Source organism: Clupea harengus, chromosome 9 (assembly GCF_900700415.2).
Source record: "Clupea harengus chromosome 9, Ch_v2.0.2, whole genome shotgun sequence".
Taxonomy (NCBI): domain Eukaryota; kingdom Metazoa; phylum Chordata; class Actinopteri; order Clupeiformes; family Clupeidae; genus Clupea; species Clupea harengus.
Genome location: NC_045160.1, coordinates 21,783,295 through 21,795,018, shown reverse-complemented (window position 1 = coordinate 21,795,018; position 11,724 = coordinate 21,783,295). Strand labels below are relative to the sequence as shown.

Below are 11,724 nucleotides of genomic sequence, written 5' to 3'. Positions count from 1 at the left end.
ATCTGATATAATTTGAAGAATGACGCAGTGGATATCTGAAATAACTATTGTGGATAGGAAGAATGTTATTGTGGATAATGTTTGAATACTAATTGAATTACTGATATCTACAATATGTATATTCAGTCTAGCTATAAAATGTTAAAAGCAGCTTGTCATAGGCAGTGCGTTTTGGGCAGTGTGGGCGTCAGATTGAAGTTGAAGTAGGGAGAACTTTATGGTAAGGACACGGTTCGGCAAAAGATATCACAAATCCGCGGCAGCTAAATCGAAATTAGATATGAGTCCATCAAGACAATTCAAAGCCTATGTGAACATTAGTTCCCACAAAACATTTGTTCTGTTTAGCCTGCAATAACGAGGATGAGAGATCCAGAGTTTGGAGTTGTTTAGGACTTGTCATGTATAGACTTGGTCTGTATGTGTGATATGGAAAATCACTAAAACAAACAGGGTGTCCGAAGTTGATGTGATGAATGCATGAAAAAAAGTAGCTACTTGTACCTAGGCTATGCTTTGGGAGGTAGGCTATGCTTTGATACAGTAGACCATGAGATACTTTTTGGCAAACTGGACTCCCTGGGATTTGATAATGTATCCCTTAGATGGTTTAAAAACTATTTCACGGCTAGAACACAATGTATAAATGTTGCAGGCCTAACATCTGAGGCCCTAGTAATTAATTCTGGTGTCCCCCAGGGCTCTATTTTAGAAAATGGTAGAAATAATGTCCCCTCCACCCATAGAATCTGCACCCGTTCTGGGACTAATATTGAGCAAGTTCCTTGCTATAATTACCTAGGTATCTGGCTAGATGATAGGCTGTCATTTAAATCACATGTTCTTGACCTAGCTAAAAAGGTTCAAATTAAACTGGGCTCTCTTTATAGAATTAGATCTCGTTTTACCGAATGGAAATAGTGCCATCAACAATTTTGTCAGTTCTTGACTATGGTGACATTGTTTACATGTATGCTGCACCCTCTACCTTAAAACTCCTGGACTCTGTACACCATAGTGATATTCGCTTTGTCACAAGAGACGCCTTTTTTAGGACCCACCATTGTAATTTATATAAGAATGTTGGTTGGTCCCCTCTAGCAGACAGGAGGGAAAAACACTGTCTTTTATTTGTTTATAAAGCCTTAGTGGGAAAACTGCCTAATTATCTTATGTCACTTTTAAAATTTAAATCCATCTGTCATAACACACGGTCATAGAGCCACATCTCCCTTGAAATCCCCCTTAAGATGTGGACACATCTGGCGTGTTACCACTAAATAATTGCGTAGGACTGACACATGATTAGCGTGGGACTGACGCATGAGGAGTGTGTAACACCGACCAAGTGACGTGTCACTGGTCCGCGACAAACGTGTGCTGACGTGTCACTCCAGCGCGACAAACGATAAGTCAACCTTAAAAGAGCGTGTTAAGAGTGTAATTTACGTGTGAATAATGACAGAAAAGCGTTTTGCTGGCGTGTGGGTTTTATGGTCAAACGGGTATAAAACGCTGGAAAATCATAGTGGATTCAGTTGATCTGAACAGTGAACATCATGCCGCCAAGACCAAGAAAAGGTGTGAGGGGGGCTTCTGCTACTAGCGCTGCTGCAAGTAAGAAGATGATAAATGCTTCTGAACGTAAGAAGAATACAAAGCCTCTTTCACTAGCAATGTCTTCGGACGAAGATTTACTCTTATTATTACTGTGATTTACGAAATAACGGGCGTTATTCCTGGGGTTTTATGTTATTAAAATAAATTATTTAAATGTGACACTGAATTTGTGTTTCTCAATGTTTATTATTAGAAAACATCAACACATCCACACACATTGTCCATGTCACAAGAGTCTTCATATCTTATCCATCTGCCATGGAACAGCACCAGCTATAACAGTGCTCAGCTATGTTCAAGTTCAGTAGGCTACATCTACTTCATGCTGGTGTAACAGGTTAATGAATGACACATATTTGTGCAATCTTTCATTTTCTATTTTGTGTATATGTAATTTTATTTCACCAAAATCTTGGTTTCTTTCATGATAGCTAGGTATTAGGCCTATCATTTGTTGGGTAAGTGCGCCCTCTATTGGTTGGTTTGGTGGTTACAGGCTGCATTTTCGTGCCTTGCTCAGTATGTGTTTTGCTTGGCAACGAGAGGTACGTGTTTACATTGTAGTGTTATGAAGGTTTCAAATGTATGTGTTTTAGCTTAAATTTGGGTGCACACGGTGGATTGTAAATGTGTTTTGTGATGAGTTGTGATAAATTGGTCGGGTTGTTTTGGAGGTTTTGCTGTTTTGAGAGTTAGGGATATATTTGCTGATATAGCTAACCTCGTGTGTTGTTTAACTGTATGCTAGGTTTCGTTTTTCTGTCTTTCTGTAATGAAGCCCATATGTTTCAGTTGTCCTTTTCTTATGTTTGTATGTGTTTTGCTTGGCAACGAGAGCTACATTCTGCATACTGGAAGAGAAAGTAAAGTGATTAAAAGAAGCGTCCTGTGATAATTGCACCTGAACACAACGCAGTAGTCGGCGAAGTACAGAGCACGCCGGCTACACTGGCTCAAGCAAGCATATCCTACCCTCCACTCCGCTTTTCGCTAGATTATGCAATGACCTTGCATGACATGATATCATTGAATATGTAGATGTATAGTGCACATAATAACGTTTGCAATGATGTAAGTTGCGTTTGTTGATCACGTATGGTTAATAACATATTAATTGTAGAAGGGACATGATAAAATCAAGATCTTCCCTTGGTGAAAAAACTTTCGCCGATATCTTCCTACGAGAGATGGGTTAGGTGCTCAAATTTCCCTGGATCAAATAGGACGTTAGTAGGCATGTCCAAACTAAAAATCACGTCTCAGGATTGCTGCGCACATAAGTTATTTCGGGTGCATCAACTGTACTCAGTCTACCCTACCAAACGACTGACTATGATAGCCAAACGCGTGCAAAGTTAATAAAACGTTCCACGAAAGTTCTCCAGCGTTGAAATGAAACGTTGAAGAACGCTGATCTCCATGAGAACTTTAGTGCATGTTCAAAACTTTTTTTTTGGACCAGCGTTCTCCTCCGATCACCGACGATTACCGACGATTACAGCGTTCACCAGCTTTCACACAAAGCTCTTCTGGCGCAATTCCAGCGACCATGGACGATTACCAACGTTTCCTCTAACATCATAGAACGTTGACCAGAACGTCATGGTGTGACGGGGCTGTAAGTAGACGATGGGTAAGTAAAACTTAGAAATACATTTTTATTTTACTTTTTTCCTATCATGTTGTCATCAAATTTCTTTTTCTTTCTTGTAGATTGTGAATACGTGCGTTGCAGTGATTGCTGCAGATCACAAACAACGTTCCACTGTAAGTAGTTTCTATTTTCTCTCTAGTCTGACAACTTACCAGTATCTGTTATTGTTTTGTAGAAGTTTACTCTGGGTTTTTTTGTTTTCACAGGACAAAGCCGTGTTCCACGCCCTTACCACAGACGCATACACGTTGTGGTGTCGTGACTGGACAGCACATAGTTGTGTTACGGAAAGAACTTTAAGCTGTATCAATGGCATTAAGCCAGATGGCGTGGTGCTACTGCCCCGTCTCGTTGGTCTGCGTTGAAATAAAGCTTTACAGGTTTGGTCAGCGGACACCTGGGGTTAAATGCGTTGTACTGTAGCTTTATAGGTTCGGTCAGCGGACACCTGGGGTTAAATGCGTTGTACTGTAGCTTTACAGGTTCGGTTACATAAGGTAAAGTTGTGCCCTGCTGCTGGCGTTCCCTAGTCAATGCCAGTCACTTGGAGTTAGACATGCCTTGCTTCTGTCACCGGTCACATGGGTTAGACTTTGTCTTACAGGTGTGGTTAGCGCACACCTGGGGTTAGAAAGATGTGCCTTGTTTTTACTGTCTTACAGGTGTGGTCAGCGAGCAGTGCGTGCGTTGCGCTTGTAGGAAGTCCTTTACGGTTCCCAAGTGCGGCGTGCTATCTGTCAGCGCACACCTGGGGTTAAACGTGCGTCACAGGTTGTATTTACTGTTTTTTGTAAGGGGACAGGTAAGTTTGGTTCTCTCTCCATTTTCCCCTTTAAATGTATGTTATATGTATACCATGTTCTATGTATGTCCCTGTGAAGTTTGTATGTCTGTCACATATGTCTGTTATACACATTTGTTATTTAAAAGTATCTAAGCATCCTTTTCTTTTTCATTAACCTTGTGTGGAGGCTATCCTATAAGCCTCAGTGTGGACGGCGTGTGTTCCCCGCCATCCACACCTTTCCCTAATTGAGTAATCACACCTGTAGATATACCCAATTTCCTGTGACGAGCCACACCCAGTGCAATACTCGCCCAAGTGGCTAAAATAAGTAACATTAAAATAAACCTAACTAAAAGGTGGATAGAAATGGCTCCTACACCTTGTCTTGTCTTGTCTTGTCTTGTCCTGTCTCACTAACACCCCACCCATAACCTGTACCTTGACGTGGTGAGTGGGCTTTCAACTAAACAGGTCTTGTTTTGAATGGTGTTAGTAATCATGTTTTTAAAACAAGTATATGCTTTGCAGTATATTTCCACAGGTCTACTGAATGGAACACATCAAGACTCAATTAATTTAGACTGACCACAGCATACAAGACACTGAACCTGAAGACAGGCACCTATCTCCCTGCAATCACCCGACACTGAATGTCTTGCATCAAATAAAATAAAAAACATACACTGTCATAGTTTTTTCAATGTTTGCTATTGAATTGTATTTAAATTCGTTCAGATGTTGTTTATCATGTGTGTGCATATACATCTGCACCCTAGTGTAATTACTGCACTTGGTTTGGAAAATGTATTTATTGCTAGCTCTACTGATGGCTGTAATGTGTAAGTACTCAGCTGTCAGTCAAAGTTCAGAGCAGTTATGTGACACTGTCAAGATTATGTCACTAAATAAATAGATTGGTTTCAAAGACGTTAATTGGGAACCTTTTTTAGAACCTAGTTTCTATCACCAATGTTTTCTATACCTCTGTAAAACTGTTGACTGGTTGTAACTAACATTACAAACAAATTGCGAGGAAGGTTGCTCTTTTCTTCGCAAACATATTTGTTGTTTGCCATTCTCGGAAACTGATTTCAATAACCTGTAGTATGCATAGGAGTTCAGGGGGCTTAGCATTTCTAGGTTGCTGCATTGATATGCTATATTGTCTTGGATATATTTTGCATTTGTGCATAGTGTTACATACAGTTAGTGTAGCAACTTCGTGACATGAGGAGTAGACGTTCAAGGTAAGAGACGTGTTTATTAATTAATTAAACCCGATGCGACCAAGATAGGATGTCAACAGGTTGACTACCAGGCTAAGCTAACGCATCGTTTAGCTACGTTAGCTTGCTGCTATGTATTTTCCACGGTTGAAAAGTTCGGTGAACAAGTCGGTTGTTTGTTTAGCCGTATGACTTCGTAAAAATTCGGTTAACAAAACAGTTGAGTATTAAAACTTATAACTTCACAGAATTAAAATAAAACGATCGTTTAAAAGTCAGGCAAACGACGTTGTAGCTCAGCGAAAAAATAGAGGTCCTGCTAATAGCCAGTTCCTGCCTGGTAACTCATCTTAACCAATCAACATTCTAGAATTACATCCGTATGCGGATCGTTTTTGAGTCAACCCATCGTCTACTTACAGGGGCCTTTACCAAATCTAATATAGGTAAAATAGCTTTTAAGTTCTTTGCTTCCCATAAATGGAACACTGTTCAAAAGGACTTGAAACTAACCAAGTTGTCTGTCAACCAATTTAAGAGCCTAATGCTAAGGATGTGCCTCATTGCTGTTGTTTTAAATGATTCTCTGATTTTATTTTGTTTTTGTTTACTTTATGTTATTTTTTTATACTTAATTTCTGAGTTGTATAATGTGTTTCGTTTATTTATTTCGTCTGTTTTGTTTAGTTATGGTTTGTTTATGCATTGTTCATCTGTATTATGTACCCTCAATCAGGGCATTGTTCCAAAAGAGCCCTGTGCTCAGTCAATTCTCCCTGAATAAATAAATAATGATGATGATTATGTGTATGACTGTACGTTCCAGGTGGCGTCTACAATACAAATTAGCTTCAAGGCGTTGTTGGCAGGGCTGCCAGGGCGAATTTTGACCGTCTCGCCGCTTCTGGTGTGAGCAGAGAGTTGATACCTGGCGCTCTCTACTGGACAAACAGAATTTAGACGTATAGTTGTGTAGACAAATGTATTGTAGAGCAGTGTTTCTCAAACTTTCTCAGACCAAGGACCACTTAGCCAATAAAAAAAAACTCGCGGACCATCTAACTAAATAGTATATCCCCCGAGCAACAGGCCTCCTACCCAGACCTGGCACACAATTGTTACCGGCACGTGATTTTCGCGGGTGGGCACTCCTTTTTTTATCGGTAGGCTAGTTATAGATATGACATTGCGCTAGGCAAAGCATCTGGAACCCTGCTCCATGCGTGACTTGGTTAAGTTACAAACTATAGTTCGCTCACAGCCTCATACTCCCATCACACACTCAGACACGCCAATGTATCACTAAACACCAATAAACACAACGATGCGCATACCGACCACGCGACCGCAGTAATTCACTACCAACCGTAGGCTAGCTGACTGGCATTAATATAGCCATCCTAGTAGTCAACTTTTCATAATTATGAGTTTTCATTATCCAACGTCACATAACACAGAATAAAGTTATCATCTTGCTGTCTCCGCAGCGGGAGAAAAAAAAACACTGTTTGAATGCAGCTCCGCGGCGGGAGTGACCCTTCTCCTTGTCGGTGTCAGAGGCATTCTCATTTAATTTTCTTTTCATTGTCCCTGTCTTAAGCCACCGATATATGACCTTCTTAATAGATTTGGCTACTCTTTAATATATAGTCGGCTTCTACTGACTGTGTTCTCTTCGTTCTGAGTTAGAAATGTCGCAATAATGTACTTGTGGCCGTCGCGGACCACTACGGGGCACTTGCGGACCACACTTTGAGAACGACTGTTGTAGAGCCTTCGCCATAGCATACGTCGTTATGCGCACACACATGCGCGCTGGTGTGTCTGCGTCGCTCTGCAATTACACCGCCAAAACCGCTAGTTGGCGGTGGGGTTTCTGTATTGAGTTTCTTCGTGTACTTTAAATAATGGCGACTGAAACTGAGCGGATCATGTTGGACTTGGAGTTAATAAATGTTGAACAACAGTTACTATTACTGAAATTACTGCAACGCAGGAAAGAGAGACGTCGGAGGAGATGGAGTGTACAACCACTGAACCGACTGAGGCAGAAGGAGGGTGAATTTTCTGTGCTAGTCCGGCCACTGAGAGACATGGATGAGGAAATGCATTTCAAATATTTTCGGATGACTGCAGGTAGATTTGACGATTTGGTTCGTCGTTTGCAACCATTTATCTCGCATCAGTGTACGCACAGTATGCCTATAGACATTACTCAGAGACTGGCAATCACCATTCGAGTTTTAGCTTCAGGTGGAAGTCAAAAGGCTGTAGCAGCTCGCTACAAACTTGCGTCGAGCACAGTGTCTTCCATAATTTCGGAGGTCTGTAAAGCTTTATGGGAAGCACTGCAGCCAGAGTTCCTTCCCTGCCCTTCAGTCGCCCAATGGGAAGCTATTGCAGCTGATTTTTGGCGACTATGGAACTTTCCGAGCTGTGTCGGCAGCATAGACGGGAAAAAAGTGAACATCAAGGTACCATCTCGCGCCAGGAGCGACTGCGACTGTAAGGGCTCCGTAGTCCTTCTGGCTACCTGCGACGCCAGATATCGGTTTACCATGGTGGATGTTGGGAGATACGGACGGGAAATTGACGGTGGCATATTTGAAGAGAGCAGATTTGGTTCTATGTTGCTTGAAAACGAACTTGAAAAAATGAACTTGCCCCCACCAGCCAATCTTCCTGAAACAGGAGTCAAAATCCCTCATGTAATCGTTGGTGATGCTGCGTTCCCCCTACACAACAATCTCATGTGTCCCCTTCCAGGTATGTCACAGCCATTGAAGTAAATGAAAATGTATTTTGTTGTAGTGCTTCGATCACTGTATATATGCCTATAATATGATCTCATTCCCCTACCTTTGTGCAGCGGATAATGACTTCCTATTCATTAATACGCTTTGTGTTTTGCAAAATAGAGACGAACAAGACCATGGGAAAGCAGATCTATAACTACCGTCTCTCCAGAGCCAGGCAGGTGATGGAAAACACATTGGGCATTTTGGTGGCACGGTGGAGAATCCTCAGCCGACCATTAAAATTTCTGCCTGACAAAGCAGTGAACATTCTCAAAGCTTGTATCGCTATACACAACTTCTTGTCCTACACTGATGACGCCAACTCACCAGTGAGCAGATACATCCCTGCTCATTTTGCAGACTCGGACACTACAGGGTCGCCTCAGCCAGGCGAGTGGCGAAGAGTGTCGGCAGGAGACAGGAATCTTTTCGAACCTCTAGATCCTCATTACCTTTCAGAGTGCTATTCCACCGGAGCCGGCACTAGTGTACGGGAAGACCTGATGGCCTTCTTTCAATCACCCCATGGAACTTTGCCATGGCAGAACAACATAGTGTCATGACCAACTTGATCAATAAAATAAACCAAGCTTTTAATGACATATAACCTGTTAAATCGAGTTATTATTTATTTGCAGTAACGTGAACAATTATACGCAATGAGTTGTCAAGCACTGACCATTACACAAGGTTGCGTGTCCAGATAGAAGTGTATCAAATGTATAAACGGTAAGTGTAAACATGAACTGCCAACATATGAAATTATACAATTGTTTATTTGTTCTGCTGCTGCCTCTCGAACAGTAGTTTGTAGACGTCAAACATAGCCTGTGGCCTGTGCTCTTCCGGCAGCCTCCGCAGCATGTCTGTAACAGTTTGCCCAAACCTGGAGAGCTCATCGCTGCAACCGCTGTCCTGTCTCTGTTGTTGAAGTTCCACCCTGCGTTCCTCCAACTTGGCAACCTGCTTCTGAAGACAGTCATCCTGTTCTTTCCTCTTCATCTTCGGTGTCATCTTTTGGCAGGGGGATAAAGGAGATGACTGGAGCTCATCGCTCCATCCGCTGTCCAGTCTCTGTAGTTGCAGTTCCACCCTGCATTCCTTCAACTGGGCAACCTGCTTCTGAAGACAGTCATCCTGTTCTTTCCTCTTCGGGCTCATCTTTTGGCAGGGGGATAAAGGAGATGGCTGGAGCTCATCGCTGCAACCGCTGTCCTCTCTCTGTTGCAGTTCCACCCTGCGTTCCTTCAACTGGGCAACCTGCTTCTGAAGACAGTCATCCTGTTCTTTCCTATTCCTCTTCGGTCTCATCTTTTGGCAGGGGGATCGAGGAGATGGCTGGGGGGACTGAGGAGATAAACGTAACCATCACCAGACCGTTAAGCTAAGTTAGTCTGTAATTATACATAAAGGTAATTTGCATTCGGTATCTATACACGAATTTTGAGAGCTTTGAAAACTTAATATGGCTTCACCGGCAAAATAGGCTACAAGTTATTGTGTTTACATTATGAGTAAGCCAGATACAATTACTGCCTATTAACTTACATATTACATTTTTATTTCGCAGAAGTATTATCTTTGCCCAAATCAGTACGCCGTGTTGACCACTTGCTTGCAAGCCTAAACGCTGACAACATAGATATTTATGATAGAAAGAACATGTTATATTTACGTTGGTGCCGTAATTTGTTGACCCTCTTTCCCGGTGCTTTACATGCGGTGCCAACCAGGACAGACGCACATAAAACGAAGGCACTTTATGCCCCAATGGGTCCCCGCTCTGCGTTGAGAGTCTTTTTCGGAGTCGAACGTACTTGTCCCTCATGGTCCTCCATCTCTTTGTACATTCGATGACGTCCAAACCGATGGTTGTGGAAATTTCTTCCCAAGAATTTGCGATCATCTGTGAGTCTTTGTAATGTGGCGAAGACGAATCGTAAACATGTGCATGCTTACGGATTTCCTCCGCTAATCTCTGCTCCATTAGGTCCATATTTCTTCAACTCAATTCGAAAATGGCGGAGTCCACCGATTTATGCTTCTGCGTAGAATCTACGCCGCAAGTACAGCGTAGCCACGTACCCTAGGTGCCTCACCTCGCGGCGACACTGTATTGTGCACGCAGTTGCTTCGACGCAGCCGTGAACTTTTCGAAGTTCTCCGTCAGTTGGCGGGAATCTTTGTATTCCTTCAACAACGAGTTGTAGAAGTGCTCATATTTCCTTAGTTCTTCTGCCAAACGTTCTTCTATTTGGTCCATTGTGAAAATGTGATTGCCGGGCGCACTGCCAACACTTTTAATATTAAAAATGTAACTTTAAAATATTGAGTTTTGTTGTGAGATGAGGGAATGAAACCGGAAGAGTGAGATACCGGAAATGATGTAGTTAGCGGACCAATCAGAGCGGTGACCGCAGGGCTGTTTTATTCCCGTTCCCTTTGAAATCAACGAAAGACCCGTGGGATTTCACCAATAACATTGCCGACCATATCGAAAGTGTGTTTACTGTTAGTTGTTTCACAGTCATAGACAGTAACACAGCACAGAAATGTATGTTTATCCTGTATTTTGTTTAGTTTTTCTCGATTGTTTACACACATTTAGCGAATCATAGGTCAACTTAATGTAATGCTCATATCTTCTTTGCACAGCAAGAGTCTTCTCTGGCGAATGGTTTAACTAACTTGTACCAGGGCATAAATTCCGTGCCATTTTGACATTGTGTAGTCTTTAGCCATAAAAAGCCTCCGTACTTCCGTGAATTGTTACAATAGTTAACACACTTCTCAGAAAAAGACACGAAACCTAATTGAATAACCATGTCAGCACATTGCAGACACTTAGTAGCAGCCTACTGAAACTGCTCTCTATATTCTAAATATCGTCAGCACCTGTGTGAACTCTCTGTGCACAACTAATCAAGTAGTTCTCAACCCATAAAAGAGGTCAATAGATTGAAGTTGATACTAAGCATGGATTGAGGGGAAATTACACTTTGCTGGCCTTTACAGTCAATGTACTGTACTGTGTTTCACTGTATTTGCACTCTTGGCAACAACCATTTCTATACTTTTGTAAAGTGTGTTGCCACAATACAATGCAGTACTGTAGTTTCACTAAAGTAATTTACCAAATATACAGTAGAATTCTGATTACTGTATATTTACAGTATTTACAGCCTATTGCACTATTTTTACAGAATCAACACACTGGCCCACACTGGTGGCAGGGGGAGAATGTTCACTGCAGAACAGATTTGAACTTTTTACTGTATATTGAAGCCTTTAATTTTGACTTCTTACAGTATCTACATCTAATGTGGAAAATATTTTTGTGTCACAATCTTTGCCATTTTGTACATAGAACAAATGTAAATCAATGGTGTTGACAGGTCCTTGTTTAGAATATATTTTACAGTATTTAGCAATACAAAAACAGAACTACAATATTTTACTGCATACAAATTTTCAGATTTCAAATATTTTCTGACAGTATATTCCCCAAGTTAGAGTGCTCAGTACAAAACCCAAATTGTAGTATGTTGTCAATGGTAAAACAGTCAATACTGTGAGGGTGCTGCACAAAAGTTGAAGTGATGGTTGCAGACGTTGATATTGATAGCTGTCGTTTCAATT

General features: G+C 41.6%; 2 protein-coding genes across 2 annotated transcripts; one reads left to right on the top strand and one right to left on the bottom strand.

Annotated features, from left to right (window-relative positions):
- The first annotated feature begins 7,131 nt into the window (after window positions 1-7,131).
- Window positions 7,132-8,687, top strand: LOC105909700 (putative nuclease HARBI1). Its single transcript, XM_012838342.3, has 2 exons — window positions 7,132-8,053; window positions 8,206-8,687. The coding sequence occupies exons 1-2, from the start codon at window positions 7,195-7,197 to the stop codon at window positions 8,646-8,648; spliced, it is 1,302 nt and encodes a 433-aa protein (XP_012693796.2). The 5' UTR covers window positions 7,132-7,194; the 3' UTR covers window positions 8,649-8,687.
- On the bottom strand, window positions 8,658-10,468 carry LOC116221852. The gene is made up of 2 exons (XM_031573839.2): window positions 9,761-10,468; window positions 8,658-9,432 (listed from the first exon to the last, which is right to left on the bottom strand). Exons 1-2 carry the CDS (start codon window positions 10,079-10,081, stop codon window positions 8,860-8,862), a joined length of 894 nt encoding a protein of 297 aa, XP_031429699.1. The 5' UTR covers window positions 10,082-10,468; the 3' UTR covers window positions 8,658-8,859.
- Window positions 10,469-11,724: the final 1,256 nt, after the last annotated feature.